At 40.7% G+C, this 18,437-nt stretch overlaps 1 protein-coding gene across 1 annotated transcript; it reads left to right on the top strand.

The window, feature by feature from the left end:
• Nucleotides 1–467: 467 nt before the first annotated feature.
• On the top strand, nucleotides 468–15,595 carry cp (ceruloplasmin). The gene is made up of 24 exons (XM_028587257.1): nucleotides 468–628; nucleotides 1,903–2,147; nucleotides 2,254–2,466; nucleotides 2,794–2,967; nucleotides 3,046–3,137; nucleotides 7,918–8,080; nucleotides 8,175–8,313; nucleotides 8,443–8,582; nucleotides 9,816–9,956; nucleotides 10,071–10,115; nucleotides 10,226–10,440; nucleotides 10,608–10,758; nucleotides 10,957–11,169; nucleotides 11,315–11,519; nucleotides 11,733–11,872; nucleotides 12,005–12,133; nucleotides 12,429–12,535; nucleotides 12,622–12,677; nucleotides 12,868–12,939; nucleotides 13,797–13,888; nucleotides 14,025–14,164; nucleotides 14,258–14,314; nucleotides 15,070–15,175; nucleotides 15,272–15,595. Exons 1-24 carry the CDS (start codon nucleotides 468–470, stop codon nucleotides 15,295–15,297), a joined length of 3,222 nt encoding a protein of 1,073 aa, XP_028443058.1. The 3' UTR covers nucleotides 15,298–15,595.
• Nucleotides 15,596–18,437: the final 2,842 nt, after the last annotated feature.

The raw sequence follows: 18,437 nt of genomic DNA, 5'->3' as shown, positions 1-18,437 counted from the left end.
ACTCAATTTTTGGCAGATAAACAAAAAAAATTTATGCGGTACACATCTGGCTTTCTATGTTGGGACTAAAAGGAGATATGAAGTCTAATGTAAATGTAACTTATACCTGATCTCCTTATGTTTGGACTATTAAATGTGGATGTTGCATAAAAAAAAAATTTGTGTTCTTGTGCAAGTCTAACCTTTTGCTTAAACAGGTTGCTTAGGCAAGAGAGCTCCCTCTCTTACCTTTATCACAGGTTGGCTCAAACCCTGTTTGTTGGTCAGTGACCCCTCTACTCTGCTTATTCCCAGCAGTCAGCTGAGGGAGTATAAAGATACCCCGAGGATCTAAAGTCTCTCAGACAGACTGACTGACAGCTGTCAATTGCATGCACTATTTGTCTTCATCATTATTATCCTCTGGATCACTGAAGAGAAAGAAAGAATCATCTTCCTCCTTGGCAGTTTAACTTGTAGTTGGCCAAATGCATCGGTTGTGGTTAAGTGGAGCGTTGCTGCTGTGTTGGGCAACAGTATGTGTGTCTGGGATGAGGAGAGAATACTTCCTTAAGATAGAAGAGGTGTCTTGGAACTATGCCCCAAGCGGGATGAACTTAATTCAAAACCGTACTCTGCAGGAGGATGAGTAAGTACATGCACAGTACATTGTCTTGTCTCGATAATGTTGGAGTCACTCAGTCAGTCAGCCTTCACAGAGTTGGTCCAAATTCTGCAGCAAGACTCCTCGTTGGTACCAAGAAAAGAAACCATATCTCTCCTGTATTGGCGTCGCTTTAAATGTTAATATTTCAACTTTATAAGATTAGGATCATATTATAATCCTCAATTTCTCCGGTAGTCCCTCCACCTCAATTCTATGATGTTATTTAAAATCCATGGATGTTTGATCATTTTCAATTTTTGCCCTAAGCTGCTAAACAGTTTACTCCTCAATTTCAAGTCTTCCCATCTACTGTTTATCAATTTTTAAATCCCATGTGTTAACAATTGCTCTTTAGTCCACGCTAATATTATTAGGACTACAATCATTGCTGTTGTGTGAAAACCTTGTAAGTTCAAAAGGTCAATATTTAATGACATGAAAAATAGCCTTGTGACAATGTTTTTTTTTCTCTCTCCAGATAATTCAATGAGTTGTTACATGGTTTATGTAGCTTCAGAAGTAGGATCATTTTCTTAACATGGAACACATATTCTTTCAGTTTATCTAAGAAAATTTCAGAGATGCATCCTTTGTACAGCGATTCTGTGTATTCTTTTTAATGTGCTTTCCATGCAAAAGGCCTATTACATTTACCTGTTTCATTTTGTATTACTTAGTCCGCATGCTTCAAGATTTACTCTTAAATACATTGACTTGATTGATACATTTAAAAATATACATGAATGAATACTTGTGTCTGCACAATCACCAATGTATACAGAAGCCCCTTTACAGACACTTTCCTTTGTTTACAATACATGCAGAATTCAGTAGGTACATAAAGGCCTCACAAAAACTGGCCAAATATTGGTTAAATACAATGACAAGACCATCAAAACACAATATGATGCTTTGACAAATAGAAAATCACAATTAATGACTACATTCCGGGCTGTCTACATTTATCAATAATCTATGATAAAATGGTTTCAAGTCCATTAGGACTGTTTCAAGTCCATTAGGACTGTGTGGATAAAAAGGTCTATTGTGTTCTGCAGACTCAATAAATGCAATAAATCCTTTTTTGATTCTGATTCTTAAAATGTCTGATGTGAAATGCCCTAATCAGCAAGTAATAGATATATTTTTAAGCATCTACATTAGGATTGCTGCGCTCTTTTAGATGTTTTAGCCAATTACAGTTTTTTTAAATATTTGAACTGTAATCCATAATAATCCTCATGTTTTTTCTGTAGAGAAGCCGCAGTGTTTTTAAAGAGTGGGCCCCAGCGTATCGGCTCCACCTACAAGAAGGCTGTGTATAAGCAGTACAGCGACGCCACCTACAGGACTGAGGTGATAAAACCGAACTGGCTGGGCTACCTTGGACCCCTGTTGATGGCTGAGGAGGGAGACACATTGATTGTCCACCTGAAGAACATGGCAAACAGACCTTACAGCATCCACCCGCATGGATTGAACTATAGCAAGGGCAATGAGGGTGAGGAATTAATGATCAATGCACAAATCAATTGGCAGACTCAATAGACAGATAACAGATTGATGTGTGACTTTGTGACTTTCTGTTTTTGGATCTGTTTTTTCAGGAGCCCTATACCCAGACGGTACTGGTCCAGAACTGAAGCGTGACGACTCAGTGCCTACTGGTACAACAGTGACCTATGAGTGGACCCTCCCAGAGAGCCACAGCCCATCCTCGGAGGACAGCAACTGCATGACCAGATTCTACCACTCCCACGTGAGCCCACCAAAAGACATCGCTGCAGGACTGATAGGACCCCTCATCACCTGTAAGACAGGTACAGGAAGCTATGTAACCTTATAGTATCCAGTGGTGGAACTAAGTACATGTACTCAAGTGCTGTACTATTTTGAGGTACTTGATTATATTTCACTATTGTTACTTAAGAAACATTTTCAATGCTGCTTTGTGGTATTGATACAGCTGATCTCACAGATTTGACAGGGATTCAGCAATATTTCTTAATAGTTTTATTAGTGGTGGAACGATTAGTTCAATAATGGATTAGTTGATAGTAGGAAGTTAATTAAGAAAATATGTTTTTACGGCCTTTAAGTAAGTTTCCCCTTTTAAACATGAATGCATAATGTCCTCTCCTCTGTAGGAACTCTGGACTTGCATGGAGACAGGTCAGGAGACTATCTGTACGCTCTGCTCTTCATGGTGTCAGATGAGAACTTCAGCTGGTACCTGGATGACAACATCAGGACGTACATTAGGGCTCCTGCCGGAGGCCTGAAGGAGGATGAAGATTTCATTGAGAGCAACAAAATGCACGGTGAGGGGGCATCATCCTTCTCCACAGACACATACCCATATACATACACATACCTTTAACTCTGAGTGTGGATTGCAGGTATAAACGGTTTTCTGTATGGTAACCTGCCTGGACTGAGCATGTGCCAAGGCAACAAGATCCACTGGCACATGATTGGCTTAGGCAATGAGGTAAATATTGTATTATTATAATTATTGCTAACCAGAATATCTGATGTTACAGGGATTCTTTAAAATTGTTATTGTCATGTTCAAGTTTTATGTCTTATAATTTAGTTTTTCCAAACATTGAACATTGAAAACTCTTAGTTAAGGAACTAACAAAATTCAAAATATACAACTAGCCCTTTTAATCTTAGAAATTTTGCAGTATGTCGGTTTTGTCTTTTTAAGTACATTTAAAAGAGGCTAAATGTCTTTTACAAACTTTGTCAGCCTTAAAGGGGTGATAGAATGATTATATAGGGTATTTCACACTGTTCCTTATGCTCTCATAATGGGGTATGTAACATTTGTTGGGCTGAAAATGGCCTGGTTGATATTTTATTGGCCCTTATGCATCCCTGTGTTTTGGCCCTATTTGTAACAAGAGCTTTTCTTCCAAATATGGTATGTTCGTGAATATTTAGATGAGCTGCGCGCTGATTGGTTGAGCGAATTGCCATACGCAGACATTAGAGATGCGCGCTGATTGGTTGAGCGAATCCCCAATACACACACATTAGAGAAGTGACAGAATCTCATATTTCAGACACTGCAATGTTTCCTTACCAAATTCACTTCTGAGACTTTTTTATGTGAGAAATCAACTATATAAAGCTCAAATATGGGCCGTTTTACGAAAATTGATGGCTAATTGCAAATATGGTAAGACTGTGTGTCGGACTTCAGCGGCGGTGCTGCTGCTGGCTCCCCGCCCGGCCTGCCTTCCTTCACAGACCCTGTCCTGCTGTCAGCTCCGTTACGGCTGGCAGCCCTGACAGAGCTCCAGTGCCTGCAACTCCCCTCTTCCTGCTAGCTAAATGGCCCGTTGAGTGAGAGTGAGAGCGCGGTCAGCGAGCTTGTTACACCAGCAATCTCTTACCACATGTTACACACAATGTCACGCCACTTTCAAGTTAATCAATATTTGTGAAGTTTAGCTAGGTGTTTTGTTAGCTGCGACTGTCCCTTCAATCCTATCTTAGTGTAGTGATTGAAACAGGTAAGTGTCCAGAACAAACCAGGACGAGAGGCCAATTACAAAATATGAATTGAGTTTATTCACAAACTTGGCATAGATAAAAAACACTAATAAGAAAAGGCCAATAAGGCCAGCATAAAACTACACAGTAACAACTTTAACGGGGAAAGTGCAATGGCATCGACACAATCCCTTATATAGCAAATAATGCACAGGAATAATAGAGGCTATTGATATGCTTCAGGGCCCAATATACACAATAAAAGAGCAAAAGAACAAATTAGCACTACACACTTTAAAACATTAATTCCATGCAAGGAGTAATACAAAACACCTCAAACCACACTAATAGGCAATAAGGGGCCTCCAAAGCTATATCTTAGCCTATAACTAGCTTTAGAATTGCACAATTGTACTAATAAATGCCCGTTACTATAAATAAGGGTGGGGAAAAAACAATGACAGACAATATTGCATTCGAAAACAGACCTATAACAAATCAAGACAATATTAGTCCATTTTTCAGCATATTTTAAGACACAATATAAATAATAATTCATAAAATCGTCGGACAGTCTGCCGTACCTTTAAGTCATTTACGTTTCATTCAGACCAGCCGTATGTCTTAATGTCGTTATGACCGGTACTAGAAAGGAAAAACAAAAACACACTGAACATCTCAGTTATATTCTACTATATTTAATAGATTTCACGGTTCATGACGTACAATCATTATCTCCGCTCCAAGTTTGAGCTCATCAGAACAGCTGACTGGATTTGTTTTACAGCGCACCTACGGCAACCTGTATTCTGTCACTGCAGTCTTCTGCACTCTATGAAAACAAATGCATTTCCTAATTAAACAACTTTTTTTTACACTTCTTATGCTGTAGAGCAGTGGTTCCCAACCTTTTTTCCTTGGCGCCCCCCCTACTCATGTCTAAGAAAAGCTGAGCCCCCCCCTAAACCAAAGTTGAGGTAACTCTCGAGATGAAGCCTTACTTTCCTTTTTGATACAAAGCAGTTATCAGCACTGTTACGTTTCTCCGCCATGTTTCATTCATAAAATAGTGATGCCGTGGCGGCAGGAAAAACGAGGATACAACAAAATATATAGTTTTCATACAGACTTTTGTATACATTATATATGCTTGTGTATTACCATAATTTGTTTAACGTGCAAATATTTCTTTTTTTACCTCAACCTCAAACCAGATAAAGACTTGCGCCCCCCCTGAGATCTTTGCCGCCCCCCCTGGGGGTGCCCGGACCCCAGGTTGGGAACCACTGCTGTAGAGGTTTAAATGAAAACGGCACCTACCACAAGGCAAAATGTTTGGCCGTCGCACATGTACACCCCGTTGCACTTCCTGACTTTGCGGGTCGATAGAGACAAAGAGAGAGAGAGAGAGAGAGCGCAAATTACCGGTGTCCCTAAATAACCTCTGCCCTCACCAGGGCCATGACGTCACACCCATTACATATGTGTAGATACAAATCACGGATAGTTAGCTTAATTTTTGGTCGTAATTCGAGTATATTTACAGTTTTAATTTCGTCACGCCACATATACAACAGCTAACTAAATGTCTTATAAAGCTAACAACGGTGTCCGATTTCAAATTAATGAATATTTGTGAACTGTAAGGGTTTTGTTAGCTATGACTGTCCCTTCAATCCTAGCTGTGTGTAGCTAGCTACAAATCCCGGATAGTTAGCTTCATTTTTGGTCGTAATTCGAGTATATTTACAGTTTGAATTTCATCACGCCACTTATACAACATCTAACTAAATGTTTTATAAAGCTAACAACGGTGTCCGATTTCAAGTTAATGAATATTTGTGAACTGTAAGGGTTTCGTTAGCTATGACTGTCCCTTCAATCCTAGCTGTGTGTAGCTAGCTACAAATAACGGATAGTTAGCTTCATTTTTGGTTGTAATTCGAGTATGGTGTCCGATTTCAAGTTAATTAATTTTTGTGAATTCCAGAGGAATTCTAAGAGGAGGCTAGCTAGCTCCATCCAGCCGCAAGCTCTATCAATGAGACTCGCGGACAGGCGTGTATTTCACCGATCGTTTGTTTAAATAACTCAACACATTATAATTACACACATTATAAGATTAACTGGAAAGTTTCAGAAGTGAATTTTGTAATGGAATAGCAGAGATCTGCGCGACCTAGATTCAGAAGACTACCTGATCTCAGGTCAGTTTTGTAGCCTATGTAGGGTGACCAGACGTCCTGGTTTGACCGGGACAGTTCCGATTTTGAATTGCTTGTCCCGAGTCCCGACAAAAGCCTGTCGGGACGCTAAAATGTCCCGGTTTAAACCAGGAGCAGCGTCAGCCGATTTTGCCGGGTCTTCAGTTCCAAATGTTTTGAGTGTAGCCCCGAATGTAACTTTGTCCAGTTTATTTTTCCGAGGCGAATAGAATGGGCAGCTACCATGCAGCTACGTGCGGGGTCCGACCATGCTGTATTTGTTGCTATCACCTAGCAACCGTCTCTCCGTGAGGAAAGCTGTGAAAGCCGGGTGAAGTTCTCAGAGGAGTTCCAGACAAATCAGTCTAATACATTGATGCTATGCGCTCAGGTGTGGCCATAGGCTGTGGCCATAGGCTGCGGCCATAGGCTGTGGCCTGGCCATAGGCTGTGGCCATAGGCTGTGGCCATAGGCTGTGGCCTGGCCATAGACTGTGGCCATAGGCTGTGGCCATGCTGCGGCAGATGTGTTGCGTTTGTGCTCCGTGTATTTCTGCAGTAGTTTCGGTGTTCTCCCTCCGATGTATAGCAGCGTAATGCCACTTCTCTAGCTAAACTCTTTGTCTCATTCAGAAACCAGAGACCCAAACGGGGCTGTGTCTGTCAGAAGGTCTGAGATCTACCGTATCAGCAGAGCAATCACGTAATGCACAGCAGACTATGATTATTTTCTGAAATATAGTGACTTTATTCTTGTAATAGCCTATTACTTTATTTTTCTCAAAACAATCACGACTCCTCCAAATCACAGAGAACACATATACTGTATTTTGAATGTGCACAAAGTTTTGAACATGAGCAGAAATCTTGCTCAAACACTTCTGAACTATTACAGTCAAGGGGTTTATTAATAAATTAAAATGAATTAATGTATCATTGAGGTGAATCATGAGGAGCCTATGATCAAAATAATGAAGTTACTGTCTATGTCTGACCCAGGCTGTCACATGTTCACGTTAAAAAGCGTGTGCGTGCACGAGCACTTCAGTATGTTCATGCGCAAAGTGTCCCGGTTTTAGCTCTAGGAAATCTGGTCACCCTAAGCCTATGTAAATGTTGGGGCGTGACCGTTCTCTTAATACACCCACGGCTGTGACAAAGGTTCCAGATTTTGGGAGGTTGACGTCAACTTCCAGCTTTGTTGTTTTCAGCGGCAGTTTCAAAATATGAGATTTTCATAGTAAAGGGGTGTCAATGGGATTTTGAGCACATATGTATGTCCTATTTACCCACTGAACTGTCGTTATTCAACTATGACAGGGTAAAATCGGTTTTGCATTCTATCACCCCTTTAATGGGCCTTATTATTTACAATATGCTAAATTTGGCCATCAAATTGTCAAAAAGATGCTTGTTCTGCATTAAAATGAAAAATTGCCTCTATTAATATGAACGTGTCCAAAAATAGGATTATTTCTTGCAGTTCGTAGCCTACATCATGTTTCGGAGTTAGCTACAAGCACCTGGTCTGAACCCAGTTTGAATGTCCTTACTCAACCCCAGGTGGACATGCATTCAGTTCATTTCCATGGCCAGATTCTGACCCTTCAGAACCACCACACAGACACAGTCAGTCTTTTCCCCGCCTCCAGCACTACAGCTGAAATGATGGCTGACAATCCCGGAAACTGGCTGCTGACGTGCAACGTTAATGACCATTTCATGGGTGAGCTCCAGCACAACGTTTTGTCACCCAACTGGATAATTGTCTCATTTGTTTAGTATTTCTTTGTGACTTTTTGTTTCATGCGTTTGTCCAGCTGGAATGCAGGCTATATTTGAGATCAAGAAGTGTTTCCCCAACGTCCATAAGCCCCGGCCACACGGTGAGCTCAGACCGTTCTTTATTGCTGCTGAAGAAGAAGTCTGGGACTACGCTCCTACGCAGCCTACTGATGGGTTAGTTACTCTATACATAACACATATTCATAGAAATGGTACAGTCTGGCCTTGATGATTCTGTAAGAGACACATTCAAAAAGTTTACTGTGTGTGTGTTTGTGTGTGTGTGTGTGTGTGTGTCTTTAGTGAAGCAGACAAGTTTGTAACCAGAAGACCAAACCGTATTGGAAGCCGCTATAAGAAGGTCCGCTATGTGGAATACACTGACATCACCTTCACAACAAAGATGCTACGCAGCCCAGAGGAGGAACACCTTGGAATTCTGGGTAATCCAGGCTGGGTTTAAGCCTGGCTCACACTACAGGAGTTTTAAAATCCTAACTGATTTTGAAATCTGGTTGCAGCACACACTTGAGGAGAATCTTTGCAGATTTTCTTCCCTCAAATCTTAAACATGCTCACACTACAAGATTTGAAAATAGTGGGGCATCACACACTACAAGATATTCTTAAGATTATCTTGCCAGATTTAGCACCTCACGTGACGCAATCTCACGGGAAAGCGCATGTAAACAAAATGGATACTGTGTCACGGCAACTTGCTAGCTAGTGCGCTAGCAACTTTGTACATTCACCTGGTAGGTCCAAATCTGAAGCGATCTCTCCCCCAGCTATCTCTCCCCCAGTGCTGTTGCCACATTTCCACCATCCTTTCTTCCAACTCAGTTGTCCACCGGACCCGTACTACAGCTGCTTTCGCAGACATTTTCAAAAGTTTCCATCACTTCCGTCTCCTTGCAGAACTGTCTCTCATTGGCTATTGTGGAAGTACTGACGTAATCATAGTCGTTTCACACCCGATTATAATCCTAGATATCAAACATGTTTGATATTATCGGGCCGGCCCCGATGTGTCTGCGAGCATATCGGGAGGTGCAAAATTTGATCTGTGAACGCCTCACACTACCAGATAATCTGCGGCGATCATTGGAACCGATCGAGGTTCTCGACAAGATTTTTTCTCAGATTCTCGGCAGGGGTAAATCGGGCATAAATCGGCCTAAAACTCCTGTAGTGTGTGCCAGGCATAAGGTTGTTAGCAGTTTTTCAGAGTCCGAGATTCTCTGTTCGCAGAAATAAAGTCATATTATTACAGCCAACCGCTCTTGTTAATAAATGAATCAATGGTATTTCTATGTAACTAATTTGCTTGCAGGTTTGTTTTGCTCCCCTTTAAAATGAAAACTTCAATTTGCTTGTTTGGTCCAAACCACTATCCCAAACCCCAAGATATTCAGATTACAATGACAGAAAACAGAGAAACTGCTTTTTGGGTATGTCAACTGTCTTATCTTTTGACCTTCATCATCATTGTTGAAGGCATTGATTCCTATTTTGGACAGACTTCCTCCTTTACTTTAACAGTTTGCCAGTTTCAACACAAATGTTGGAAATATGTCTGCAGGATATTGTTACCTTGATGAGATTTCTCCCAACAAAATTCCATCTAACGGTCCTTTGTCCTAAATTTGTGCCTGTGTGTCTGTTTGTGTCTCCAGGTCCTGTGCTGCGAGCTGAAGAGAAAGACACCATCAAGGTGGTGTTTAAGAACAAAGCCAGCCGGCCTTATAGTATACAACCCCATGGTGTTCAGTACAGTATCGAACAGGATGGGACGCTCTATCACAATGAACTAGAAGGTTAATACACGCAAATACATACACACTGTTATCAATGAACTACATTATACATGAAATGCTTCCTTATCGTTTTTTGTGTCTCTGTCTTTCCTCTTCTACACTTATTCTCCTCAGAGACCCATACAGCGAAGAAACTGCGGGAGCTAAAGAAGGAACCAAGTAACCTGATGTATTACTTAGATCACTAATCTAAGTCAGCATGTGTTATTGTTATTATCATATCATGTCATATAATAATTCATTTTCTTTATATAAATCTATGTAATCAGGAGTGGTGACCCCTCTCCCAGCTGCTCTGGTCAGACCTGGGACGATGCACACCTATGAGTGGACGGTGCCAGTGGGTGCTGGTCCAGTAGAAGGGGAGGCTGACTGTCTGTCCTATCTGTACTACTCTGGAGTGGACCCTGTTAAAGACACCAACTCTGGACTGGTTGGACCGCTCCTTATCTGTCGACCTGGATCACTTAAAAAAGGACAACAGGTGAGAAGAGAGCATCAGAAACTACACAAGTGTTTGATTAGGACACATCCCAATGTTTGGGATATTGGCAAAAGGATGGATGACAGCTTCAAATGAGTAAGAGCATAATTAAAATGTATTGATGAAACCACATTTTTGACACCTTTCCTCTTCTTCTCCTCATGTAGAAAAACTATGACAAAGTGTTCCACCTCATGGCCACAGTATTTGATGAGAACCTGAGCTGGTATCTGGACGACAACATTAAGTCCCTAAGCACTGTTCCCTCTGCTGTTAACAAGGAAGATGAGGGCTTTATAGAAAGCAACAAGATGCATGGTGTGTAGCAAACACATATTCACATACTGATCACTAGCAGCTCAGATCACTCTCTACATATGAATTTGTCATGCTTAGCAAAAAAGTTAGATTTTGATTCTCTTATTTTGCCTTATCATAGGAGAATTTTTCCCTGAATAATTTTAGCATTTTTGAGATAATCACTATATGTTGTATTACTGTGGCTTTCTATTTCAGCCATCAATGGCTTTGTGTATAGGAACCTCCCAGGCCTGACCATGTGTAAGGGGGATAAAGTATCGTGGCACGTGTCAGGACTGGGTTCAGAGACGGACATCATCAGCCTTTACTTCGAGGGAAACCGCTTCATCTACCTCCAGAACAGACGAGACACCATTAACGTCTTCCCTCACATCTCACACACTGTCACTATGGAGCCAGACAGCATGGGTATACAACTCTCTCTCGCTCTCTCACTCACACACACACACACACACACACACACACACACACACACACACACACACACACACACACACACACACACACACACCACAGTATATTTCTGCACACGTGATGTTTGTGTGTGTTTCAGGTCAGTTTGAAGTGGTGTCAGCCACAGTGAACCATTATCAGGCTGGGATGAGAGCCAACTACACGGTAAAGAAATGCAGCATGCTTCAGCGTCAGGGTGAGATTATGCTTCACTCAAAAACCTATTACATCGCTGCCATGGAAATGGACTGGAACTACTCTCCAAACCGCACTTGGGAGGCTGAGATGTTCCGCGGTCAGGAGAAGTACGGTACCACTGCATATGTAGTCATTGAGTAGTATATAGTCTTTGTCTATTTGTGCAGACATGTAGTCTGCATTAACAAAGTATTTGTACAGAATATCAGCAGAAAATTGGTGTCAAACACGCAGAGAGACAAACAGACACACACACACACAGACATCAAACCTCAACCACCTATTCCTCTGCAAAATAAGCCGGTCCTCTCCCTCTGCAGCCCTGCTCTTGTCTTCCTGGACCAGCAGGGTGGGTTTATAGGCCCCCGTTACAAGAAGGTGCTCTACCGCCAGTTCACCAATAACAAGTTCACCAAGCAGGTGGAAAGAACAGCCGATATGGAACACCTCGGCATTATGGGTAGGCTTTCTGGCCATTTAGAAATGCAGAAAAGCTGTGATTGTAAAATAAAAGCCACACATATATGAAACATCATGGATTTATTTTCCAGCCTGATTGGTCTTGTCAATAGAACACTTTCTCTTCTTTCAGGTCCAATGATTCATGCTGATGTGGGAGACAAGGTGACAGTGGTTTTTAAAAACATGGCATCCAGGCCTTATTCTATCCACGCACATGGAGTCAAGACAGAAACCCCAGATGTTCATCTCACCCAACCAGGTAGAGACAGAAAGATTATCAGCTGACAGGGAGGCAGACAATTAATAAAGAGACATTGGAAATAGAAAATCACAAAATGCTTCTTTTTTATTGTGGATATATTTAATTATCATTGTGTATTCAAAGCGTGTATGGCTTTAATTTTCTCAGAATATGAAGGTTTCTGTGTATGCCTGTGTATTAGCTGACTTCAGTATTATCTGTCCCTACACCCAGCTCTATTAGACTCTGTGTAACTTTAAGTTATCGTAATATAGCATGGAATTCAATACCTTGAAAAAATTTATTTTTCCAGGTGAGACTCACTCCTACTACTGGTACGTTAATAAGAATACAGGACCAACCCCAGAGCAGGAAGAGTGCTCTGTGTCAGCATACTACTCCACTGCTGATGTTACCAAGGTGCGCTAACACACACACACACACACATGCATGCATGCACACACGCACGCACACACGCACACTTATGTTGTCTCCCTTCTTAACAGGACCTGTACAGCGGTCTGATTGGTCCGTTGGTGATCTGTCGTCGTAGTTGGGGCAGGTGAGTGTTTTTGCATCTGTAAATGAATAAAGAACTACCCAAACTAGTTAGTACTCACTTATTTATGCAGCGTATACAGTGTGATTTCCAGATCTGAGGTCTAAGGCAGATAGAATTATTTTGGTTCTGCATCACGCAACAAGTATAATAGAGTGCTAATGTACAGTTGTACAAACTGTGTTGCTTCCAGGACTCTTGGTATGAAGAAGGAAGTAGAAGAGTTTGCGCTGCTTTTCCTGGTTTTTGATGAGAATGAAAGCTGGTAAGTAGAGTCTAACCTTTTTAGACATTCAGTATTTAGTACATTTAAATACAAAAACAGATTTAGTCCATTTAATTCATAGTATCTACAATGCAAAAGCTGTTTTGGTTTTATATTTAAAGGTTTTGTCTGAAACTTATGCCCAATTTGTTAAGTTTTAACAGGGGGAATGGCCCAATGGAAACACCTTAGTGATATGTATATTTAAGAAACCCGCTATATAAGCTATATTTTAGAGAACATTATACATCCAAGACGAAACTGACAGAAGGGCAAGAAAAAAAAAAGGGAGAGAAAAAGTCGCAATTACAAATCTGTCTTCTACCTCAGCACCATGGACAGCACCGTGGATTTATCAATACACAGCACAGCAAGGCTTCTGATATTTCAGAGCCATGGTCGGGGCCATAGATTCTAACTTGCACAAACCTCAGTCAGATAAAGTGTCAATGAGTCGGGCAGACTAGAAGACTAGAATAACATATTCAACTGAACAAACCCTCTGCCCCTACACTATCTCTGCTATCTCTCCCACAGGTAATGATGACAATCTGCGGATTGCACTGTCAACCTTTTCCATTGGGAGTAGTTCATCAGTAGAAGTAGTTTAACAGTGAAGTGTACATGTGCCAATTACAAATTTGATGGGGTCCCACCTGATATTTTGATACTATGTCATCCTCCTAGCCCTCATTTATCTGATTTGGCTACATGAAACACACTTTCTGTACACATCACTGTCGGAATAGACTGTACATCACTGTCTGTGGTGTCTTCTGCAGCAATGCCAGGAAGATAAACTACTGTATATTTATTGTACAATATTTGGCAAATTATTACTTTTATTATTATTCCAGGTATCTGGATGAAAATATCAGGACCTACATCAGTAACCCTCGCACAAACTTGAAGGATGATGAAACCTTTATAGAGAGCAACAAGATGCACTGTGAGATAAACACACAAACAAAATGAACTGCATCATTTTGACAGATGGGATGATATTTTTGTTGCTTTTGTCTAGACATCTAACAAAATGTCCTTAATGTATTTCATATGTATGTTGTGTGTATGTGTGCTTGCAGCCATTAATGGTTATATGTATGGCAATCTGAATGGTTTGAATATGGAGGTGGGTGATAAGGTGTACTGGTACCTGATGGGAATGGGCAATGATGTGGACATACACACTGCACACTGGCATGGACACAGTGTGGAATACAAGGTATATAAACCATACAAAAATGCAAGACCCCCCTACACAGTTACAGATTATACAAGCTGGTACACACAAATATCAACTCTTCTTTCTCTACAGCTGGGCGGAGGTCCTCATCGAACTGATGTGTATGAGCTGTTTCCAGCTACCTTCCAGGTAAAACCTGATTTTATTTGTCTTTTGCAACATTAAACATGCTGCAAGTTACATTTCAATGTCAATAAATACTCATTGGTGTAAGTTCTAGCGATCAGTGTAACCACAGAAAAAGGTGTTAATCTCATCCGTTTGATTGCAAAATCTTCAACGTATCATGTAATTTCTTTGCAATATGTTTTCCTAAAACTGGTCAGAAGAAATCTGCAAATGGGGCAAAAAACAAGAATTATATTACATTATATCAAGCTTGAATATTAGTGACGTGTTCCTTTTCCAATCCTTCCATGTTTAACAAGCAAACAAGCAAACAAATACGATAGATATTATAATGGCTAAGCCTAAAACTTAAAGCCAGTGAGGGGCTGCTATGCGGACTTAAACAATCAAACAAACAAACAGTCTATGGCTAGTAAACTAGCTGACGCGCTCTCTTCTAACACCGCTCAGTAGTCTCCTGTTGAAATCACAGACTCCAATAGTCATCGTTGCGTTTTGCTGGACAATTATTGATCACAAAGCTCTTCATATAAACATGCAAGAAACCATGTGTTCATCAAGCTCCATCAACAAACATTTCATCATCCACAATTTGTGTCCTACACCCAAACCAATGAAAATGGCTCTTACAGATATTTACATTTAACATTTTGCATGAGTAAGTTACAGTGGCTTGACATTGCTGTCAAACATTATTCAAAATAAAACTTGTGACCAGTGAATCATGTTGGCATTGCCTTCTTTTTCCTGTTCAGACAGTAAAGATGCGCCCTATGTATCCTGGTACCTGGCTGCTCCACTGTCACGTCATTGACCACATTAAAGGTGGCATGGAGGCGATGTATACTGTTACTGAGAAAGGTAAGGATTCTAATTGGGCAGGGACACAAATTCAGACTAAGAGCAGGATAATGAGGATGCTGTACAGGTACTAACAAGTGTGTTTCTCTTCAACAGAAAAGAAGAAGGGATTATTTGGCTGAACAGTTGAGAAAACTCCAGAAAGACAACAGCGGAGTTTTAGTACCTAATTTTGTAAAATCTGCTAAATATGATAAGTTACTGAGATAATTACTGCTCAGAATAAAACACAACAACCCAAGAGCCATGTACTATAAAAATCTGCATTTGAAACTTTCTAACTGCTTTTATATTTTCCAAATGATACTGAAGAATGTAAGAATACAAATTTAACAGTTTTATAATGACAGCAGGCAGGCAGCAGGGGGCTCTGTAGCCTGACAAGACATTGTCACTGCATAATAAATAATTTGTCACACTAGTGAATATTGATGTTTGCAGCAATGTAACTATGAACCTAATACATCTGTAGGGGAAACCTGTTTACTGTGGAAGAGCCTCTGACTGATTACAGTCACAGAGGTAGGGATGCACCGATCAATTTGGCCCTGAAATTGTGGTATTAAGTTGATCATACTTTGACACAAGCAAGAGTTCAGTCTGGGTGGCAGCATCATCACTTTAATGAACTCGGGGATTTAGCAGCGCTAGCAGTCTGTGACCTGCAAGGCTTGATCACTACAGTCAGAGACCAGTGTGAAGCATCTCATATGTTGCTGACACGTGTCTGTTTTTATGCAGTGTGATGGTCTGACTTGGTACACAATAACACTTTCAGTGCAATGTCTAGATGCAAGAGTTGTCTTGATCAACATGTTTAGATGAAATACATTTATAAAAGGGACTTTGACTTAAAAGCAGAGCTCACGCTGCAGGAAAGTTGTCTCATGCTGCCACAGAGCTGACAATTCCTCTTTTCATCCAGCTGATGTCACTGTGAACAAGGCAGTTTGGCTCCACATTGACTTCTGGGCCTTTAAGGTGGTGCAACTGTCAGTGTCCCACAGAGGGACCTTTTTGGGGGTGTTTAAGTTTGCAAGTACTGATGAGAAATTGAACCACTTCAATCACTCATACCACTCTTCTGAAGGTTGCTACACATCGCACCAGTACTGGAGTCTAGTGTCACAATGAAAGTGCTTGAACATTCAGTTTAGTATTCTGGGAATACTTCCATAAATAGAAGATGTAATGAGTCACTTTAGATTGTCCCAGACTCTGATAAAAGCCTCTGATACATTTTAAAAATAAATATGCAGTTTAACAGGTGTATGAGGAGCTACTTTACTCTGATTTTGCCCTTTTTATTGTTCAAAGGGATCTGAGATTGTGAGGATTAGCTATAATCACCAATCACACACACAAACACACACACTGAACTGAGTGCAGATCAGTGTCTAAGCAGCCACCTGCAGTCCTCCATTAGCTGGCAAGGAAATGGAAGATTCAGACCATGAAATGTGGCCAATAATGCCAGCTCTGATCTAAATGTGTACTGAATCTCAATGATGCGCTAACAGCTCTGTCACATTCAGCTAATGAAACCTTGCCTGACACTCACTCTCACTCTCGACTATGGTGGCTTTGCCTCAGCCAAAATATTGTGTATCTGTTCTTAGTTTCAGTTGAAGCCAGCTGAACGACACACAGCTGGAGCCAATTTAAAGGTGCAGGTCAAAACAAAAAAGTATGAAAGCCGTGCTGGCAACATGTGAGGCTGTGATGTTCACTTTTAGGCACATTTTTAGATGTGGCTCAACTTTTAATCTCAACTTTGTCAGCCATAGGTTAGAAAAAATAGTTTTGGGAAGTTTATGGCAACACCAATGAGAACAAAATCCCCTAAACACGATTAATGGTTAATAATGTTTTGTCTTTTTAGTAGTTTGCAGACTCTAAAACCCATCATTTCTTGCACTTGCATTGTGCCCTACAGACAAAACAGGTGCAGGACTGAAAAAGCAGTCTTAAATACATCCTGGTTTAGAGGGGTGTAAAAATACAAACAATTAAAGCAGTCAAGTTACATAAAGTTGTTTAAATTTTACAATATTCATTAAACTGTTTAATTTATATCAAGACCACCATATTCAAGCAATAGTTAGTCTTGCTTGGGCTGACAGAAAAAAAGAAAATACAAAACACAGAGATGGAAGAAACCAAAGCTCCCTCCCGTCCTCCAGATTCCATCCATGTTGACTACCAACACCTGGCAGAGCATGGGGCGTTTAAGTGCAAGTGTTCATTAAGGGGAGTGGACCTTGAAAAAATATGTTTAGAAAGCAAAGCAAACAAGATATCACAGAGACACATGCTATAATAAAATCATCCCAAAATGTATTAATCCACAATAGGATCCGAAATGTTGTTTGTCATATAACATTGCCAAAAGACAGATGTGAAATTAAGCTTTGATTCAGAAATGAAACTCTCTCACACTCAGGTTAGGCTCAGTTCTGTCTTGAGGTTAAGGATAGGTTCAAAGTGTAGTGGTAAGTGTGTTGTAATGTTAGTTAACATTAGCTAAGATTAACTGACAGTGTCACAGTGTCTGTGAAGACTCATGAGATATGCTGATGTTAAATATCAAAGGAAAAAAAAACTCTGGCACTCACAGATTCAGACCCATTTTTTTTTAAATAGTTTTCAGCGATGATCCAGTAGGAAAATCTGATCAAATTTAGCAGACTGTTTTTCTGCTAGGGGTGGAGCTGTGTTAACATTCTGAATTTTTTTTTTACTTTTTTAAAATTTCCAGAAAATTGTGCGGAACCCTAAATTGCAACCTAAACAAAAAACTAGTTTTTCCTTTATTGTGGATTTAAAGGCATGCAATCAGCTCCCATGAGGGCCCGTTGCATGTTATGGCATCTGTATGTCATCTGTGCATCTATTTTTGAGTGTGTAGTTACATGTCATGGAGGTGTCTCTGTCATATTTTTTATAGTGCGATGCTCTCTGATGCAGACTGCCCAGTATCAGGCACTGAAAAAGCCCTGTTAGTGTGCTGCTGAAACGAATGCTTGTTCTGGCTCTGCCTGGACAGAGGGCCTATTAGGACTGATCGCCTGCGACATCAGCATGTTGGGAGCAGATGGCTGGTGGTGCCTGCAGTCGTATCTCTCTTCCACACCAGGCTCTCTGGGCAGGTTCGACATAAGCTTAATTAACAATTTGATAACTGCAGAGGCGTTAAAAAGAGCATGGAGACAGGCATGAATTCCAAATGTAAGAGCTAAACTGGCTGGTAATACGATGTGAA

This window comes from Perca flavescens, chromosome 9 (assembly GCF_004354835.1).
Source record: "Perca flavescens isolate YP-PL-M2 chromosome 9, PFLA_1.0, whole genome shotgun sequence".
Classification (NCBI taxonomy): Eukaryota; Metazoa; Chordata; class Actinopteri; order Perciformes; family Percidae; genus Perca; species Perca flavescens.
This window is presented reverse-complemented; position numbering and strand designations above follow the sequence as displayed.